This window comes from Mirounga leonina, unplaced genomic scaffold (assembly GCF_011800145.1).
Source record: "Mirounga leonina isolate KUSES-001 unplaced genomic scaffold, KU_Mleo_1.0 Mir_364, whole genome shotgun sequence".
Classification (NCBI taxonomy): Eukaryota; Metazoa; Chordata; class Mammalia; order Carnivora; family Phocidae; genus Mirounga; species Mirounga leonina.
The window spans coordinates 1,139,850-1,160,513 of NW_023270708.1; the positions used below are offsets into that span (position 1 = coordinate 1,139,850).

Genomic DNA, 20,664 nt, shown 5'->3' on the forward strand with positions numbered 1-20,664 from the left:
ATTCAAAATATATTCTAACTTCCAGTGTGGTTTTTTTTTGACACATAATTTATTTAGAGAGGGATTCTTTAATTTCCAAACTTAGAGGATTTTTCTAGTATCTCTTGCTATTGATTTCTAGCTTAATCTCATACCCTATATTAAACAGTTATTTGTACCAATCATCTTTATTATTCTAATAATTTTTAAATTATATGAACCTTATTCAATTGTGAAATATTATTTTATAGCCATCATTAAGGGAGCATCTCTTTTACCAGTGTTAAAGAAATACTGTTCATTCTCTGTCTGCCAATTGACTGCTTGTTGTTTAGCAGGTATCATTATGCCTTATTTCTCTTTAATAATTTGAAATTATGATATTTAAAAAATGTTATCTTTTTCTACTTCTTTTGTTTTGAAGGAGGAGAAGTTGACTTCAGTGAGCTGGATAATGTCCTGCAAAAAATGGGGATAGATCCCTCACCTAAAGAACACTTGGAGCTAAATAAGTCACTTCCAGTTAATGGTGGGCATTTCAACTATCAGAATAGTCTTCAAGAGAGTTCATATTGCCTTCAAGAGAGTTAATATAGTCATAAAGGGAGTTTTTCAGAATTGCAAGTATCGGGTAGAATCTTCAGGGAATTAGGATTATATCCCTAAATTATTTTATTATCCAATACTCTGCTTATTTCAGATCATTTATAAGTTAGAGTTTAAAAATAGCCATAATTTTAAGGGTGATTATTTTTAATATATAGGAATACATAAATTTCCATTTAAAATATGCAAATCAAGAGGCTCATCAATTATAATTCTTGCCATTTGGAATAAGGAATATTAATATTTTTCATTCCATTGAGATGCCTTTGGTTAAGACCTCTAGGAAACAGGAGGAGGAGGAGGAGAGATGTAGAGCTATAATAGGAGAGGGAAAAAAAGGTGGACTCAGAAAAAATACAACATATGGAAGTGTTTTGCTTTGGCATGATAGGTATTAATAATTGTCTCAGGTGCTAAAGAATTGATAGATTTACCATACATATTAAGAATTTTGTTTACACTTTTTATTATTTCTAGAAGATATTAGGTAAATTTTAGGAGCAAATTATTTTATGCTCTATATTTCTGAACTTGGATATTTGGTATTATTTTAGCATGTCTAGATACTTTCTCTGTGACCTAAATTATGTGTTTCTTCCATCTACAGCTAGTAGAAATGTATATAAAAATAGGTTGCTGACTTGTCCAGAAGATATAATAGGTGAGTGAGATGCAAATTGAGAAGTCAGATTGAAACTCTTGTGTTTTGCTTTTTTCTTATTAAATACTGCTTCCTACCATTCTCACATATATTCCCATAATTAGTTTTAATATATATGTTCATATTGATGAAATAATTTTGTTTTATATTTAAAAGATGTTCTAAATATTTAGGTTTACCTCAATTTTGGATGTGGAGATAATAAAATGTAGGCCTAGCTATAAAAGTTTAAGATAGTATATCTTGAAATACAGTGATCAAATTCAACTTGATTTGTATAGATATTTATATTAAAAACTGTTAGATTTGTTGTTTTGCGACCAAAATTAACCTGAATGGTTTCTCAGCCCTATTTCAATGTATTGTTATGCAAGCTTATCTTCAATATTAGATGTATCGGATATAAATGAATAGATTAATTTTAGTCCATTAATGACTCTCTTTAAACACTTAAATGTCCTTAACCTCTTTTTACAATGAAATTAATAACTACTATACATGGGAATTAATATCATATTTTGACTTTCATTTTAATTTCCTCATGTCTTTCTTTTTTATAGGGTTGCAGGTTGATGACCATGACCTTGACTCTATTCTTGAAAACATGGCAATCAGACTTACAGCTGAAGAACTTAATGATCTTACTCCAACTCTACCAGTTGATGGTGAGTGATTTAGGTATCATTGTACCTTCATGAAAATTTGGGTTGAGGCTGGTATTTTTTATAGGACTTATGTAGCTGAAATAAGAATGATTTTTTCTCTTAATATAATAATCTAAAGTTGGTACTTTTTCACTATTCACTTATTTAGCAAATATTTACTGAGCACTGTATATCAGGTGTTATGCTAAGTGCTAGAGATACAATGGTGAATAAAAATAAACATAGTCCTTGACCTAAGGAGCTTAATGTCTAGTATATCACAATTCTTAGTATTCTCGTTGAAGCTTAGAATGTTGCTTTCACAGGAACAAGGGCTACAGGTTTCAGCCAATATGTATGACATTTTTCCTAGTTATATATAGGCCATATCCTTGGACCAGATTTCATGATTCAAGGTCAGAATTATAGGTATTAAAGAAAATATTAATTAGGATTGAAGTGTGGTGAATCACAGAGTAATCCCCACTTTAAATAAACTGAAATAGAATATGTTTAGCTGGGCACAATCCAATGAGATCAAGAAATATCACCTAGAAACATTTTATTGAATACTGCCTCTTACATGTAAATATGTTTTTTTCATATGATTCAAATGCTATTTAGTTATATCTTTGCCATGGGTTTCATACACTTCTAATAGGGTGGGGTTTTTTTCCAAAAGATATTTTTTATTAAATCATTCCTTAATTTTCTAGTACTATTGTGTACCAATGAAAAACATGTAGTTAGTTTTTTATTTGCTTATTTTCTTTATGCTTTTAAGTTTTATTGGGATATCAGGAAAAGGTAATTAGGTGGAGCTATCAATAATTTCCAGATAAGGTAATTTTTAGCTGTGATCTTACCTAGTTTAGTTAGTTTAGAAACTTACCTGGGGATGTCAGATAAAAAGCAGAGTAAGAGCCACCAAAAAACTCTCTCTTCCATAAAAGCAGTGAGAAAACTGGCAAAAATTATCAAAATTAACATTTTCAGGACTGGACATTAACCAAAGGTTTGCTGCAATCTGGAGAGCATTTTTTAAGAAAAAAAAGACTGAATCTCTGTAAGAATAGTAGGCTCTGTGATGTTTTAACTTGCTCTATTCCCATCCCCTGTCTTACAGCTCCATAATAGTCTTGAAAAATAACATTCTATGTTTGCAGTGAAAACTAGTAGCCTGGAAGCCACTGGAGGGAACAGTGCGGGGGCTGGAGCTCTTTCAAAGCCTTTTTCCCTAAGAATTGTCATTATCTGGTCTGTTTGGTGGTTCCTTGGAGTGAGGCTTTAAATCTGTCTCCCTTCATTTATGAATTAATGAATGGGGAATTAATGAGTGTGGAAGATGAATCAAGAGATGAACTGAAATAAGCAGAAAAGAATAAGAAAAAAATAATTATTTGGAGAAATAAAGAACTAATAGCTATTGCTGCAATGGTAGAGTAATAATTAGTCACCAGCCATTCTGAAAGGGACACTGATTAAAGAGAACAGAAAGTACATTAGTAAAAGATGTGAGATGAGAATTCTGGTCTTTACTTTTTTTTTTTTTTATGTTAATCACCATACATTACATCATTGGTTTTTTGGGGTTTTTTTTTTTAGTGTTTGCTGTAGCTTTATTTTATTTTATTTTTTTTTTGCATTTTTAAAAAATTTTTTTATTCTTATGTTAATCCCCATACATTACATCATTAGTTTTAGATGTAGTGTTCCATGATTCATTGTTTGTGCATAACACCCAGTGCTCCATGCAGAATGAGCCCTCCTTAATACCCATCACCAGGCTAATCCATCCCCCTCCCCTCTAGAACCCTCAGTTTGTTTTTCAGAGTCCATCATCTCTCATGGTTCGTCTCCCCCTCTGATTTCCCCCCTTCATTCTTCCCTTCCTGCTATCTTCTTCTTTTTTTAAAAAAATATAATGTATTATTTGTTTCAGAGGTACAGGTCTGTGATTCAACAGTCTTAACACAATTCACAGCGCTCACATAGCACATACCCTCCCCAATGTCTATCACCCAGGCACCCCATCTCTCCCACCCCCCACCACTTCAGCAACCCTCAATTTATTTCCTGAGATTAGGAATTCCTCATATCAGTGAGGTCATATGATAGATGTCTTTCTCTGATTGACTTATTTCACTCAGCATAACACCCTCCAGTTCCATCCATGTCATTGCAAATGGCAAGATTTCATTCTTTTTGGTCTTTACTTCTTTTACTCTTGGTACCTGCATGAGTTTTGTGTCCCTGCCAGAACTGAAAGTTTCCAGGAAAAACATGGACAGCATGAATTGTCCTAAGAGTTTATGAACTAGTGTGGCATCACAAAATGTTTTTCCTATAATCTCAGAGTCCATTTTGCTAATACAGACTGAATCCTAGAAAGCCTGAAATTAAGAATTGAAAATGTACTCAAATTAAATAGTGGAAATACTGGACTCTGCCTGGAGTTTTTTCACAGCATAGGTACTGTATGTTTTTATTCTAAAGCTCTGTCTTTTTCTGGATCCCAACTTAGCCTTTTTTTTTTTTTAACAGCTAATGGGAAGTTTGGTGTCAGTATCTTAACAGATGGAATGGATGGAGTAAAAGCTATTAGAGGTAACATCTTAGAATAACACCTAAGAGTAAGATGCTACTAGAAATCTGAGAACCAAATTATTTTCTTTTTTCTTTTTTTAAATTTTATTATGTTATGTTAGTCATCATACAATATATCATTGGTTTTTGATGTGGTGATCCACGATCCATTGTTTTCATATAACACCCAGTGCTCCATGCAGTACATGCCCTCCTTAATACCCATCACCGGGCTAACCAATCCCCCCTCCCCCCTCCCCTCTAAAACCCTGTTTGTTTCTCAGGAGAACCAAATTTATTTTCACTAAGTTATAATATAATGCTCTTTCCACATCATGATTATATGGACTTTAAAAATCTCTCCCTACACTTCTTTAAAAAAATGTTTATATATAAATGCCTACAGTTAGATAATGGATTATCAGAACTTTTAGCAATAAAACTTCAGTGCTCCTCTTGTTTCCAAAGTCATTATCTAGAGTCTTTGCCAATAATTAGTATATCTTCTTTCATGATGGGAAAGCTAAATTCCAGTTCAACACAGTAAACAGTGAAGGAAAGTTTTGGTAAAGTTAGAGGTAATCTCAAAATAAAGCAATAAAAGTGCTGATAAAACTATTTAGATCAGCAATCTGTATCATTCTAATTTCCTGCAAAGTTTATACTTGTAATTGCATGTTCTGTTGCCTTGCCTATCATTTGGAGATTATATTAGACTTAACAAGAAAGTTTATCTGAAGGCCCAAATGCCCATTTGTTAGGTTGGGTCTCTTTTCATCCAGCAGTTGGCTGTAATGCTGCAAAGACAATTTTTTTAATTATATGGAATCATGACATCATTCACAATAATGCCAGAAGTCTTCATTTCTTTTGCTTTGAAGGAAAGGTTGATGTTAATGACTTGAAAAAAGTTCCAGGAAACACGGGGAGAGAACTCAAAGATAAGAAACATGGGGAGTTGGTGAACAATCTGCCAATCAATGGTGAGAATGTCTGTAACAATTCTATTTCCTATCTAAGTAAAAATGAAAGAATGTCCAAAAAAATCTTTTAGAAGGCGTTACTGTTTTATCTTAAGAAGAAATACCAACTGTGTCATCTCATTTTTAGTTTGTGAGTTGGCTCTTGTCAGAAATCCTATGGCCATGGATGAGAAATTCTGGCTATTATTCTTGAATCCATTGTGAGTCCTAAAGTTTAAAATGAGAATTAAGAGAAAAATGGAGGCATTGAAAAGTATTAAATGGAAATAAATGAGAAATCACAAAGAATAAACGAATGGGGAGTGTTCAGCATGCTAGAGGCCCAGCAATAGAGGCCCATAATGAAGAGTGGCCTTATTTTTTCCATTTCACGTATTTTTTAAAATTATTGAGAGTACAGTTGTACTTTAGGGAGATATAAAGTCTGACTCTGAAATGATGGCTTCTCTATTGCCTTAATGAATCTTCATATCATTTTGGCGAGATTTTGATTTGTATCTTTCTTAAAGCTGATAGAAAGATCTATCAGAATAAGCTCATGGATGGCACGAAGGCCTTTTTTTTAGTTTCTTTATTTTTAATTGAAGTATAGTTGACATACAATATTAGTTTCAGGTGTACAACATAGTGATTCAACAATTACATACATTATGAAATACTCACTGTGATAAGTGTAGATGTCATCTGTCATCACACAAAGTTATTACAATATTATTGACTGTATTCCCTATGCTATGCTCTTCATCCCTGTGACTTATTTTCTTTATAACTGGAAGCTTGTACCTCTTAATCTTCTTCACCTATTTCACCTATCCTTCACCCACCTCTACTCTGGCAACCACCAGTTCTCTATATATTTGAGTCTGTTGTTATTTGTTTTGTTTTTTAGATTCCACATGTAAGCAAAATCATATGGTATTTGTATTTCTCTGTCTCACTTATTTCACTTAGTGTAATACCCTCCAGGTCCATCCATGCTGTCATTAATGACAAGATTTCATTCTTTTTTATGGCTCAGTAGTATTCCATCATGTATATATACCCCATCTTCTTCATGCATTCATCTACCAATGGACACTTAGTCTACTTCCATACTTGGCTATTGTACAAAATCTGCAGTAAACATAGTACACATATATCTTTTAAAATTAGTGTTTTCATTTTTTTCTCGTAAATACCCAGAAGTGGAATTACTAGATCATATAGTACTTCTATTTTTAGTTTTTTTATTATGTTGTGTTAATCACCATACATTACATCATTAATTTTTGATGTAGTGTTCCATGATTGATTGTTTGCGTATAATACCCAGTGCTCCATGCAGTACATGCCCTCTTTAATACCCATCACCTGGCTAACCCATTCCCCCACCCCCTCCCCTCTAGAACCCTCAGTTTGTTTCTCAGAGTCCATAGTCTCTCATGGTTCATCTCCCCCTCCAATTTCCCCCCCTTCATTCTTCCCTTCCTGCTATCTTCTTCTTCTTCTTTTTTTAAACATATAATGTATTATTTGTTTCAGAGGTACAGGTCTGTGATTCAACAGTCTTACACAATTCACAGCGCTCACCATAGCACATACCCTCCCCAATGTCTATTACCCAGCCATCCCATCCGTCCCACCCCCCACCACTCCAGCAACCCTCAGTTTGTTTCCTGAGATTAGGAATTCCTCATATCAGTGAGGTCATATGATAGATGTCTTTCTCTGATTGACTTATTTCGCTCAGCATAACACCCTCCAGTTCCATCCACGCTGTTGCAAATGGCAAGATTTCATTCCTTTTGATGGCTGCATAATATTCCATTATATATATATACCACATCTTCTTTATTCATTCATCTGTTAATGGACATCTTGGCTCTTTCCACAGTTTGGCTATTGTGGACATTGCTGCTATAAACATCGGGGTACACGTACCCCTTTGGATCCCTAGATTTGTATCTTTGGGGTAAATACCCAGAAGTGCAATTGCTGGATCGTATGGTAGCTCTATGAGGAACCTCCATACTGTTTTCCAGAGTGGCTGCATCAATTTACATTCCCACCAATAGTACACAATGGTTCCCTTTTCTCCTCATCTTCACCAATACTTATTATTTCTTATCTTTTTGATACTAGCCATTCTGATGGTGTGAAGTAATACCTCATTTTGGTTTTGATTTGCATTTCCCTGACAATGAGTGATGCTGAGCATCTTTTCATGTGTCTGTTGGCCATCTGTATGTGTTTTTTGGAAAAGTGTCTATTCAGGTCCTCTGCCCATTTTTAAATTAGATTATTTGCTTTTTTGGTATTTAGTTGTATGAGTTCTTTATATATTTTGGATTTTAACCCCTTACTAGATACATCATTTACTAATGTCTTCTCCCATTCATTAGGTTGTCTTCACATTTTGTTGATAGTTTCTTTTGCTGTGCAATAAAGGTCTTTAGGAGAAGGAAGGGAAAAATGAAGCGGGGTGGGAATCAGAGGAAGAGATGAACCATGAGAGACGATGGACTCTGAAAAACAAACTGAGGGTTCTAGAGGGGAGGGTGGTGGGGAGATGGGTTAGCCTGGTGATGGGTATTAAAGAGGGCACGTACTGAATGGAGCACTGGGTGTTATATGAAAACAATGAATCGTGGATCACTACATCAAAAACTAATGATGTATGGTGACTAACATAACATAATAAAATTAAATTAAATTTAAAAAATAAAGATAAAAAAAGACATAAGATATTAAATTTTGATACTTGCCACCTTTCAAATATTTTGATAGCACATTTATGCTTCTTTTAATCCATCTGTACTTTTGTGGACAATCTACATTATATCTTGGGAGATGGAGTTCCATAATTTATAGAAGGTTTACAATTTGTGGCAAAAAAGAAAATAAGTCTAGTCTGAAGAGTGTTAATAAACAAAAAATTAGGGTGCCTAGGTGGCTGAGTTGGTTAAGCATCTGCCTTTGGCTCAGGTCATGATCTCAGGGTCCTGGGATTAAGCCCCACATTGGGCTCCCTGCTCAGCTGGGAGTCTGCTTCTCACTCTGCCTCTGCCCCTGCCTGCTCTCGTACTCTCTCTCTCTCTCACTCTGTCTCTCTCAAATAAATAAATAAAATCTTTTTTAAAAAATAAAAAATAAACAAAAAATTAATAATGGTTAAGGAAATTTACTCAGAAAAAGAAAAATTTCCCTGGGTATCATCAACAACAACAAAAAATCACACTTATTAGATGGAAGTATGAAATTTGTTATCTCCACAACTGTATTTCACTGAGCAGTTCATCAATTTCCTTTAACGCTTTCTGCTATATGGATTGATCAAGGGAAGAGATTTTATTCTAACTCTATTATTGAACATCTTTTAAAAATCAAAGAATTTACTTAGCTATTGTCTTTATGCTAAAACTTATAACTATATTATACAGGAATTAATAGTTTGGGTCCCATTTAAGAGTCACTAAATTTTGGTCTTCTTCCTCTCAATTTCCTAAGGAGATGGGGATGATTAATATCAACAAATTGTACACTTTTCTGGAAAACAGATTGAACCTCATAGAAAAGGAATTTAAAAATCTGAGACTGAACATGCAAATTAACACTGAGCATTTAATATAGCATTGAGCCACTCAGGAAGTCTTGGGTTTATGAAGTGATGGAAAGAATCTCTAAAGCTACTAATTTGGCACCAAGAAGACATTTTAAAAACTCACAGAAGAACACATCTCTAAATAGAAATAAATGCTATCCTAAAACCTTATGTTAAAATTTATTATATCAGCAACTTCTTTTACTGTGAATTATAAGCAATGCTGAGGTTTCTAAAGGCTACAAAAGGCCAGAGAAAATTCAGGGAAAAGAAAAAAGCTGGGGACAGGGAGAGTGGAAATAAAATGAAAAAATCTTAAATTGAGAAATCAAATAAATATAGGTCTACACAGCAAACATTGAAGTGAAGGATTAGCAGTTGCTCAGCAGAAATGATCTGGGAATTCAGGCAAATGAGAATTACTACTTGTTCTTGTTTGGAACAATGTGATCTGTGGTCCAACAGCTCTAGGTGCTAAACTATACCTTAGGCACATTTTGCTATCTCCAGTTGTCCTAAGATAAGGTAAAAGGAAATAGGTTCTAGTTTTATCCATCCTGTTAAATTTTTCTGAATAATTTGAAAAGTCAAATGACTCTTGATAGTCCTATTTAAAATGTTAAATGATAATACAAAGATATGAGTTATATTTTCTCTTTTTTTAAATTATTAACACAGGCTAATTAAATTAATAATACAAAGGGGAATGTATTTTTAATATTTTGGAAACATTCCATTTTTCTCATTTTCCATCCCTATTGCTTTCCTAAGGAGGGAAGGTTAATGCGAGTAACTTGGAGAGCATTCTGGGGGAAATGAGGATTAAGCTCCCAGAAAAGGAACAGGAAAAACTGACAGAAAACCTGCTACTTAATGGTGAGTATTTGAGAAAGGACTGTGACTTTGAGGGGAGGGGGGTGGGGGGATGGGTTAGCCCGGTGATGGTATTAAGGAGGGCACATACTGCATGGAGCACTGGGTGTTATACGAAAACAATGAATCACAGAACACTGCATCAAAAACTAATGATGTATTGTATGGTGACTAACATAACATAATAAAATAAATAAAAATAAAAATAAAAAAACAAAAAGAAAATGAAGGGAGCTTATGCTTGTGAACATGCATATAAAAATTTCTAAAACTAGTGACATTTACACTCAGAAGATATTTTGTAGATCTTCAGGAAGGATTAATTCCTAATGTAAAAGTAAGTCCTATTTCTTCATTTTTATAAATCCCAGAGAGCAAAATGAAGTTCTGTCTTTGTTCATTGTTTCATTTAACACTCTCTCTAGAAAAACGTCTTTTCCCCCCACCATCCCTATATTCTGAAAATGTTCAGATTTATATCCTCAGATCAGTTTTCTCACTTAAATATTGAATTGTGTATTCAAATTTCTTATATTCTATGACTGTCCCTCAGACATCATAAATTTTGTCAGAAACTGAGTTCATAGTTTTCATTGCAATATTTGACCAAAGTAGCCACATGGGGCCTTTAGAAATATGTTGGGGGTGTATTTGATTGTCACAAATGGTTGTCACCAAGTGATTGTAAGAGTGGGCACTGTTAGCATTAAATTCCTTGAGTATCAGGGGTACTAACTGCCATGCAATTCGTAAGACTTTTCAACATGATGAATAATTGTTCCTAAAGAAGATGCCAATGACATGTCCAGTAGTTGAGAAACTCTGGCTCCTGTTTTCATACTCTTTCACAATTTTGGTACCATCATCATTACCCTAGTAATATAAGCTAAAATCCTGAGAGGCAGCCTTTACTCAACTTGCTCTGACTTAACTGGTTGTATTACAAATGAGTTCCCCTCTTCCCTTCTATAAAATGCAAGCTTCTTTTGGCAGAGACTATGCTTGATCCTTCAGTGTGCATCTTTATCCCTCCTCCAACAAAGTATCTTTTACATATTAGGTACATAATAAATATTTAATTAATGAATGGAATAAATGAAAGGAGTTTCTACCCCAAATGAGAGGTAGACTGGCAATGCTGGGTAGTGATAGTACACTATGGACAGATAGATGCCTCAAATATTTGCTGACTTTTGTACTTAATTAAACCCTTCATAGTATATAGTAATCTTATACCAATTGATAGTACCAGATGCTCTCATAGTTATCCCACACGCAATTGTCTTCTGGCGTTACAGGAAGTACTGTTATCTTGTTTGCATTTAGGAACCCATGTTCTGAGGCAAGCCCGTAACCCATGCAGTCTATTCAATTCTCAATGACATGGTAGGAAGACAGTTTCATATACAGTACAGAGATAGACCGAAACTTGTTTTCTTACCTCCTTCCAATTTCTTCTTTGTCCCCATTTTACCCCATGTCCTTCTAGTCTGAGTCACTGGATGTCCGTTTTGGGGTTATAATTTACTTTATTGGGACTAATTACAATATCACTGTAGTTAGTAGAGTTATCAAAGGACTTTGTGAGTACCCAGATCAGCCCAGAAAAAAACCCCATACCCTATATCTCTCACCCTTATATTCTCCCCCACCACCCCACAAGCCCTAGGAAACTACTGATCTATTTTCCGTTTCTATAGACTTGCCTATTCTGGACATTTCATATAAATGGGATAGTATGTGGTCTTTGTGACTAGCTTCTTTCATTTAGTATAATGTTTTCAGGTTTATCCATATTGTAGCATGTATCAGGATTCCATTCTTTTTTATTTTCAATTTATTGTGGTAAAATATACAAAATATAAAATTTATTATCTTAACCATTGTTAAATGTACAGTTCACTGGTATTAAGTACATTCACATTTTTGTGCAACCACTACCACCGTTCATTTCCAGAATTCTTTTCATTTTGTAAAATTACAACTATATATCCATTAAACAAAAACCCATTCTCCCCTACCTCCAGCCCCTGGCAACCATTCTACTTTCTGTCTGGGTGATTTTGACTACTCTAAGTACCTTATATAAGTGGAATCATGTAGTATCTATTTCTATTTCTTTGTGACTAGTTTATTTTACTTAGCATAATGTCCTCAAGTTTCATCCGTGTTGTAACATATGTCAAAATAATATTCTACTGTATGTATATACATTCATTCATCCATCAGTGGATACTTGAGTTGCTTCCACATTTTAGTTATTATAAATAATGCTGCTATGAACATGGGTGTACAACTTCATTCCTTTTTGTTGCCAAATAATATATTCTGTTGTATGTGTATATTTTTTTTATCCACTATCAGCTGATGGGCATTTGGTTCTTTCCACCTTTTGGCTATGATGAGCATTTCCAAACATACACAAAAGTACAAAGAGTAATATAACGAACTCACATATACCTATCACCTAGATTCAACAATTACGAAGATTTGTTACACTTGCTTTTTTTTTTTAATTTTTCTGACTGAAATAGTTCAAAGCAAATCCCATTTCATTTTGTCCCGACATATTTCAGTATGCACCCCTTAAAAATATGGACCATTTTTTACATAACTGCAAAACCATTATATAGTTTAATTTTAAATTTCCCTTATTATCTCTAAAATATTTTTTATAGTGCGCTTTTTCAAATAAAAAAACAAACAAGCTTACACACTGCATCTGTTATGACACATGAATCTCACATAATCTACAGCTGTTCCTCTACCCTCTTTTTCTCTAGGCACTGATTTTTTTGAAGAAACTCTTGCCAAATGTCTTGTAGAATTTCCCACATACTAAATTTGTCTGTTTTCTCAACTATCTTATTCCTCTATCGTCTGTATTCCTTATAAACTAGGAGTCAGCTCAAATGGCTTAATTATTTTCAGTTTCAACTTTTTTTTAATTTAAAAATTTTTTTTAGTTTCAACATTTTTTGACAATACTTTGTAAGTAATACCATGTACTTCACATTGCATTCCATCAGGAAATACAGATCTAGTTTACCTTTTTGAAAATGGCTGTACAGTTGTCCAGAATCATTTACTTAAAAGTCTGTCACCACTCTCTTCAATTTGAGACACCATTCTAACTATATACTTGATTTCTATATGCACTTGTCTATTTGGGGAATTTACATTCTATTGGTCTCTTTATTCATGTTCTGAATTGCTTAAATATAACAGCTTTATAATCTTTTAATATTGGTAGGTCTAACCTCACTCCCTAGCACGCTCACACACACACACACACACACACACACACACAGCTCCTCAGCCCCCACCCTCCTACCCTGGTTCTGACTATTCTTTATGGAAACATCTTTTTTGTGTGATTTTTTAATTGTAGGATATTTGGTTTTTCTTTTTTTTTTTTTTTTCCATCTTCTATTTGCTGTGTAACATATTTCCTAGTGAGAAGATTGATTTCTTTGGGTTTAGAAACCACTTAGGTTATCAGACGACTTATCACATGTACATGTTTATTATCGTCCCAAGTTAAAAATCCCAATATAATGAAGAAATATGAAGGCATATAGCACACTATTATTTCTTGTTTTCTTTGGTACAGAAATATTGACTATCCTTTCAAATTTAAATTTAACATAAAAGTCTTCCACGTTATAGAGCCGCATTATTCTGAGTCAAGATTAGACCATGTGGTGAAGTGTCCTCTTGGCTCTAGCTCGGGCCTCCATGGGTGCAGATGATGCCATATATGCTCAGTAGGTGTGCACCAGTAAGAGTACCCCAGAGACATCCTGAGCCGCCCACCAAGAAGCTCAGGAAAGTGAGACAGCACTTGCACTTGCCTGCAGCCCTAGATTCACTAGTGGGTGGAAGATGAATTCCATGTGGTTCAGGATCCCCTTCATGTTCCCATCCAGGTGCTTGTTTCCTTCCTCCCTCCTTCCTCCTCTTTCCCCCTTCTTTTCATTTCTAAATTGTTTTTTTCTTTTTCAGCTATATTGGGTCACTTTTTATTGCTTCCTGTTTCCTGCAGATACTTTCTAGCTTGTTTTCCATTGCTTTAAATATAGTAAGCATAATAGTTTTATAATTTGTGCCTGATAATTTCTAAATCTGAAGTTTTTGTGAGCATGTTGCTGCTGCTTATTATTTTTGCTTATTCTCTCTCTGGTAATTTGTTTCATTCTGTGTTTGATTGTGAGCTATTTTCCCTGGACAATTATTGAAAGAACCCTTTGAGGCTAAGGATGGAAGCACATTCCTAAGGAATACTTGCTTCTGCTGGGCATTTGGACAGAATCACCCACACTCCATGAGGCCATCATTACAGTTCAAATCCAGATGGAACAAATACCATTCAAGCAGAAGCAATAACAGTGTTCTGCTCACCTCCCTAGGTTCCTGCTTTTCATTAGATTTTGCAGTAGTAATTCCTTACTCTCTTATCAGCTTTTCAGTACTTTTGAGGAGATGCTTTTTACATTTTATCCAAGATTTCAGTTTCTGGCAGGAAGGTTGGTCTGAATAACATAGGCCTCCACATAAATGGAAACAGAACTTGATTACAGATTTTTGTCAGGAAGGAGTTGAAACATCTAATCTGGGAGTTCAGAAAAAAAAAAACCCTCAGTGTCAACCATATTTTGATTTTACCCTTTGGTGTAAATGATTCAAAAATTGCCCAATCACCTGGAAGATTTCTATTCTAAGTTTGACATCCTTACTGACCCCTTTGATATATATGAATGGACTTTATTGAGTCTTGGTCTTTCTCATGAGGCTGATAATCATAATGCACCATATATAATATCAATGGTCACATTTTGGAGCCAATAAGTTTTTCTCATATTCTTTTCCTTTTCACAGGAGAGATTATTGATGTCAATAAAGCAGATGCCCCTTTGCAAAATATGGGGATGAGCCTTTCAGAAAAGGAAATAAATGATCTGAAACAAGATCTACCAGTTGATGGTGAGTGTTTAAGATATATTTGAATTGGTTAGTATGGGCTTCTATAAAAGAATCTCCGAAAACTTAGTTGGCATTAAGAAGATGGAAACGTTAAAGATAGCTCAGACTATAAGTACACATGTTTTGCTCCTTGACATTTTCAGCAACTTTATTTCTGCTTGGAGTATGGCTAGGGCCACTATTAGACCTGGACAGAATTAGAGAATTAGTGCTGTGAGGGAATGGGAATGCATAAAATAGAAGAAACTTTAACACAGGAAAATGTTTTAAAAATTATAGAGCATAGCCCAAAGTGGGAAATTATTTTTAAATTTTTTAAAGCAAGCTCTAGTCCCAATGTGGGCCTTGATCTCACCACCCTGAGATCAAGAGTCACATGCTCTACCAACTGAGTCAGCCAGGCGCCACAAAGTGGTAAATTATTAAAATAGCATTTCTGTCCCCACCCCACCATCTTCAAAGACATTTAAAAAGGCAGAATAAAGAAGGAATGTGAAGTGTAGGCCCTATTTCCTACACCAAATGAACAGGACCAAATCTTCTAGATACCCTGGAAGGGAAAAGGATCATTAAGCACTCAGGCCTGAATGTGTGGAATGCCTGAATGCCCAGCATTACATCCCCACATTCCTGAGCCAGACTCATGGTCCAAAGGCTGTCCAAAAGTTCTAATATTCTGAATGGGGGCTAAAGGAATTCTCAAACTAAATAAGCAAAAGTTAAATATTAGCCTGAGAACATAACAGAAGTATCTGTCTGGAACATTACCTGACTATCTTATAATCTTAGTTGAAACAATACTTGCTCATCCTATTAAGGTGCATTTAATTCCATCATTATGTAAGGTAGACAGTGTTCCCTCAAGTATATTTTTGTTAATCTATTTAATTTATTCTCTAGTTTTTACCACTGTTAGTGTACCAGAAAGAATATGTAAGTGATCTTCATTGTCTTATTTTTTTGCTTGCCATGTATCCATTAAGAAAAGTGAGACTAGATGTAGGAACCCCAGTTTTCATAACACAAAATTATTTTTTATGTATCTAGGGTTGATGGAATTTTTAAAATATTGCCAAAATAAGCAGAATTATGGGGGAAATATAATTATTATTTGGGACTATCTTTTAGTATTGCCATTGATTTCTGCTCCTCATTTTAAAATAATAATTTAAAATCAACCAAGACAATGAAAAACATTGTTAGATAAAAAAGTATACATGAAATAAAAGGGACATGTTGAATGATTCATCCTTTTTTCTTTAAATCAGAGTTAGAATTTTTAAATTACTGCTTATTGGCGATCTGGTCACCTGGGAGTTATCATCAGGATTGAGCTTAAAATGAAGTTTTCTGAAAGATTAAGACTCAAGCGTAGAGCCCTAGTTATATCACTGGGGACAGATAGACCTTGAACTTCCCATTTAGGGCAAAGCTTTTCTCAAAATGTGTCTGTCAGGATGGAGATGTGAATTTACTGGAGAGGGCAAGATTTAGTGGAAATGTGACCCAAGGAAGCATATACTCAAATAGTGAGTTTTACACCTAGTAGGTGTTATCATCTTTGTTTCTGAGAATTTCCAGCGGCCCCATAAAACTGACACATATTTTCACGCTTTCCTGACCTAGCTAGCTGGTTTTACTATAGAAATAACTTTTGGAATGTCCTGCCTCAACAGATCCAGAAGAAAAAGAAGAAAGATTCTAGTTAGTCTAGTTTTAGCAATCATGTAAATAACTTATGTATATTTTTCCTGTTCTCTATTCTAATACTTGTTATATGTATACCTATAAGTGTTAATGGCTTCTACTATAAGTCACTACATACTTCTAATACTTCAGTAAGTATTTGTTATCTAGGACCTTCATTTGTAAATTTTTCTTGGTATAGGGGTTTTTACACACTACATACTGTAATTTATCACTTAAAATTTGACAAAAATCAGGAATTTTTCAACTTACCAACATTGACAATTTTTCACAAAATATGTATCCCCAAAATCATCTATTTGTGAGATAATTCTGTACTTTAATATGTTTCTACATTAAGTCTCTATTTTTTTTAAGATTTTATTTATTTATTTGACAGAGAGAGACAGCGAGAGAGGGAACACAAGCAGGAGGAGTGGGAGAGGGGGAAGCAGGCTTCCCACTGAGCAGGGACCTAGGACCCTGGGATCATGACCTGAGCCGAAGGCAGACACTTAATGACTGAGCCACCCACGCGCCCCTACATTAAGTCTCTCTAAATATTAATTTTTATAAAATTCAGTTGAGTATCTACAACACAAATTATGCAAATCATTAGAGTTGGGAAATTAACCTCAAAATGAATATTTTACTCAAGTAAATCATAAATCATGTAAATCAAGAGTAAACTGGTCTGCCCAAGTCAGTGGACATGAAAGCAAAATAGTAATTAGGATGTCAGTAAAGAAAAAAAATACTTTCACAAATCCAATTGAAACAGTGGTGAATAATAGGTTCTGACTTAAAATTTTGTTTTCTTTGGACTGATCAGAATCATATTTGATTCTCCAATATCTAAAGCTAAAAATAAGTACCTATTAAAACGGTGACTTTGAATCTCACACTTTAGAATTTGTTTTGCTGTTTCAATGGATCAAAGCAGTTGTTAAAACAGGCACTTTTATAATAAGTAGAGTGATTATTTTCCTTGTAGTTGTGCTCATTGGGGAAGGGGTAAGATAAAATTCAGTAGCCAGTGAATGCTACTGTGTTTCCAGTTTGCATTTCCAAGTGAATGTCATGTATGTATTTGATTTACATTTTCTTATAGTTCATGGGAAGGTTGAAATGAAAAAGCATATGGATGGAATAAAACTTTTTACAGGTAAATAAGAGATTACCATTTTTGTGCTTGAAAATGTTTTACTGGGGGTGCCTGGGTGGCTAAGTCTGTTAAGCGTCTGCCTTCAGCTCAGGTCATGGTCCTCGGGTTCTGGGATAGAGCCCCATGTCTGGCTGGGAGCCTGCTTCTCCCTCTCCCTCTGCTTGTTCGCTCTCTTGCTATCTCTCTCTCTCCTTCTCAAATAAATAAATAAAATCTTTAAAAAAAGAAAGAAAGAAAATGTTTTACTGAGAGGGATGTGTGATCAAAAATAGTTTGTGGAGGAGGGTTAAAATGCCACAAAGCTCTCTCACTGTAAGTTGCCTTTTTCTTGATTCAGCTTTCACTTAGTTGATGTAAACCTTTGACTATTTTCCAGAGTTCTGACAAAGTTGATTCTGACAGTTTTTTGTTTGTTCGTTTAGTGTTTCAGTGGAGGGAGAGTTCCATGGAGCAACCTGCTCAGCTGCTTTTGCTGACATCATTCAATCTCTCTATAAGAGAGTACTTTTAAATAGATCTAGAGGATACAGTGCTAAGTGAAATAAGTCAGTCAGAAAAAGACAAATACCATTTGATTTCACTTGTATGTGGATTTAGGAAACAAAACAAATGAACAAAGAAAAAAAAGACACAAACCAGAAAAACAGACTCCTACCTATAGAGAACCAACAGATGGTTGCCAAAAGGAAGTGGGGGGCAATGGGTGAAAGAGGTGAAGGGGATTAAGAGTACACTTGTTATGATGAGCACTGAGTAATGTATAGAGCTGTTGAATCATTATATTGTACATTGTACAATTATTTACAATTATATCATAAAGAGAAAATCATTCAAATCACAAGATAATAAATACAATAAATGATAGCTGAATATATAAATTTTCCATCTGTTATCTTAATTTGCTTGCCAATTGTAAAATAAATTTGTTCTCTGCAGGGCAGACTTGTTCCCAGAAGTAAGAGACCCCCCTTTTGTAAATATTAAGGGATTATATTCTATTTTGTGATTTCCCCATAATTCTGTGTAGTTAGACAGGTTTCATTTTCCCCTTACATTTCCTCAAATAGGGGGAGATGCATTATAGCAAGAATGAATTTTTTACCATTTCACGAAATGATTATTCTCAGACATTAATGTTCTTGTATTGTCAAAGGAAAAAAGGTTCATGTCAGTGACCTGGAGAAAGTTCTGGGAAGCATGCGGATCGAGCTCACAGATGAGGAACTTAAAAAACTACGGGAAACTCTGCCAATTGATGGTGAGCTACATAGAAGGCACAGAGACTTTCTAGGGAACTTGGTTTTGTGGCCTGTGCGAACAATTTAAAAATTTTACCTGTTTAGGCCCTTCTGAAAATTACTGAAAATGATTATTAGGAAAAGGTGTTGTCATTTAGGTTGAGTCTGCAATTTACCAAACGTGTCAGCCATAGCATTGCCATCAGAATATCAGGTAATTCATCAGCCTAAATCCCAAGAAAAAAATGGAAGGAAACTGCAGAAGGCTAGTAAGAGAAATAAAAGGGGTAGTCAGAGGAAAAAGGAAGTTGAGTGATGTTTCACCATAATAGGGTTTCCCTCAGCTGTCAATCTCCTAGTTACCAAAAAATATATATATTTGTCACACTGAGACAGTTTTCCTTTCTGTAACTTCTTTTTAAATTTAATAATGAGATAGAATACATTCCTCACTCAATTATAAATAGTTGTCTTATTGAAGTTATTAAGTGAATATTCATACCATTTCCCTTCTGACATGAATTGTTCCTTTTCCTATAGCTGCTGGAAACGTATTTCAGAGCAGAATGTTGGATAATGTGAAATCCTTTAAAGGTAAGTTAAAAGCCTGACAAGAAAGGCAGAAACATGTGAAATCTTCAAGATTCACATTTATCATTTAGATTTCAAGTCCTGTCTAGCTTCGTACGTATAGATTAGTTACTCTCATCATCATAATATTTTATACTGTAATGTCTCAATACATCTTTCTAGAGAATTCATACTCATAACCCCCAAAATTAATCATGCACAGCAAATTGTAAAGAAAAGGATTACCAAATTTTCAGGGAGTTAAGGAGAGCTTATTATGTAGGAAGATTGTCAAACCCATAGAAACAAGAAGTAGATTAGTGGTTGCCAGGGACTGTGTAGAGAGGGACTACTTAGTTTTTTTGGGCTTTCCTTTGGGGATGAGGAAAATGTTTTGGAACTAGAAGTGATAGTTGTACAACATCATGAATACGTACTAAATGCCACTGAAGTGTTTACTTTAAAATGATTAATTTTATGTGAATTTTACCCCCCAAAAAGTGCTAAGATTCTACTTGTTTTTAAAGTTATCTTATGATCTTCACTCTGTTATGATATAATATCAATAAATTAATTAATGAGGTCCCTAGCATCAAAACTCATTCCTATTCTCTCTAATATTGGTTATAATCAAATCTTGTAGCCTATCCCTTCATAACCTACTTATAGTACAGACTTCCACTCAAGGTTTAAAGGAAGAATTACTAATTCTGATTTTTCTAATGATTATTTAATGCTCTTAGACATGTTAAATGGGAGTTCATACAGAAAAGTAATAATCACATAAGTACATTTTCTCCTTTGTCTTTCTTATAGTAATGGCAAAGCATATATATATTCAGGTAATAATTCACATGCAAAAATATATTTTTAATATTTTAAACTCATTTTTTTTCATGTTTCATTCCTGTATGTTTCCTAAGGAGGAAAGGTTAAGGTGAATAACCTGGACACTGTCCTGGAAAACCTGGGAATCAAGCTCACACAAAAGGAACTTGAAGGTGTAACAGAAAATCTGCCACTTACTGGTTAGTGTTTCAAGTACTACTATATCTTAGAGGAGAGTTTTTGTACTTGTACAGGAAAATATCTACCATTAGTTTTACCTGG

General features: G+C 34.4%; 1 protein-coding gene across 1 annotated transcript in view; it reads left to right on the forward strand.

Moving 5' to 3' along the window:
- Positions 1-20,664, forward strand: part of EFCAB13 (EF-hand calcium binding domain 13) — a 257,749-nt gene that overhangs the window by 139,976 nt on the left and 97,109 nt on the right. The window contains exons 37-46 of the mRNA XM_035030370.1: positions 404-508; positions 1,193-1,246; positions 1,807-1,911; positions 4,435-4,497; positions 5,358-5,459; positions 14,791-14,895; positions 17,693-17,746; positions 18,900-19,004; positions 19,525-19,578; positions 20,478-20,582. Of these exons, the coding sequence (XP_034886261.1) occupies positions 404-508; positions 1,193-1,246; positions 1,807-1,911; positions 4,435-4,497; positions 5,358-5,459; positions 14,791-14,895; positions 17,693-17,746; positions 18,900-19,004; positions 19,525-19,578; positions 20,478-20,582 (852 nt within the window). The remainder of the gene's footprint in view (positions 1-403; positions 509-1,192; positions 1,247-1,806; positions 1,912-4,434; positions 4,498-5,357; positions 5,460-14,790; positions 14,896-17,692; positions 17,747-18,899; positions 19,005-19,524; positions 19,579-20,477; positions 20,583-20,664) is intronic.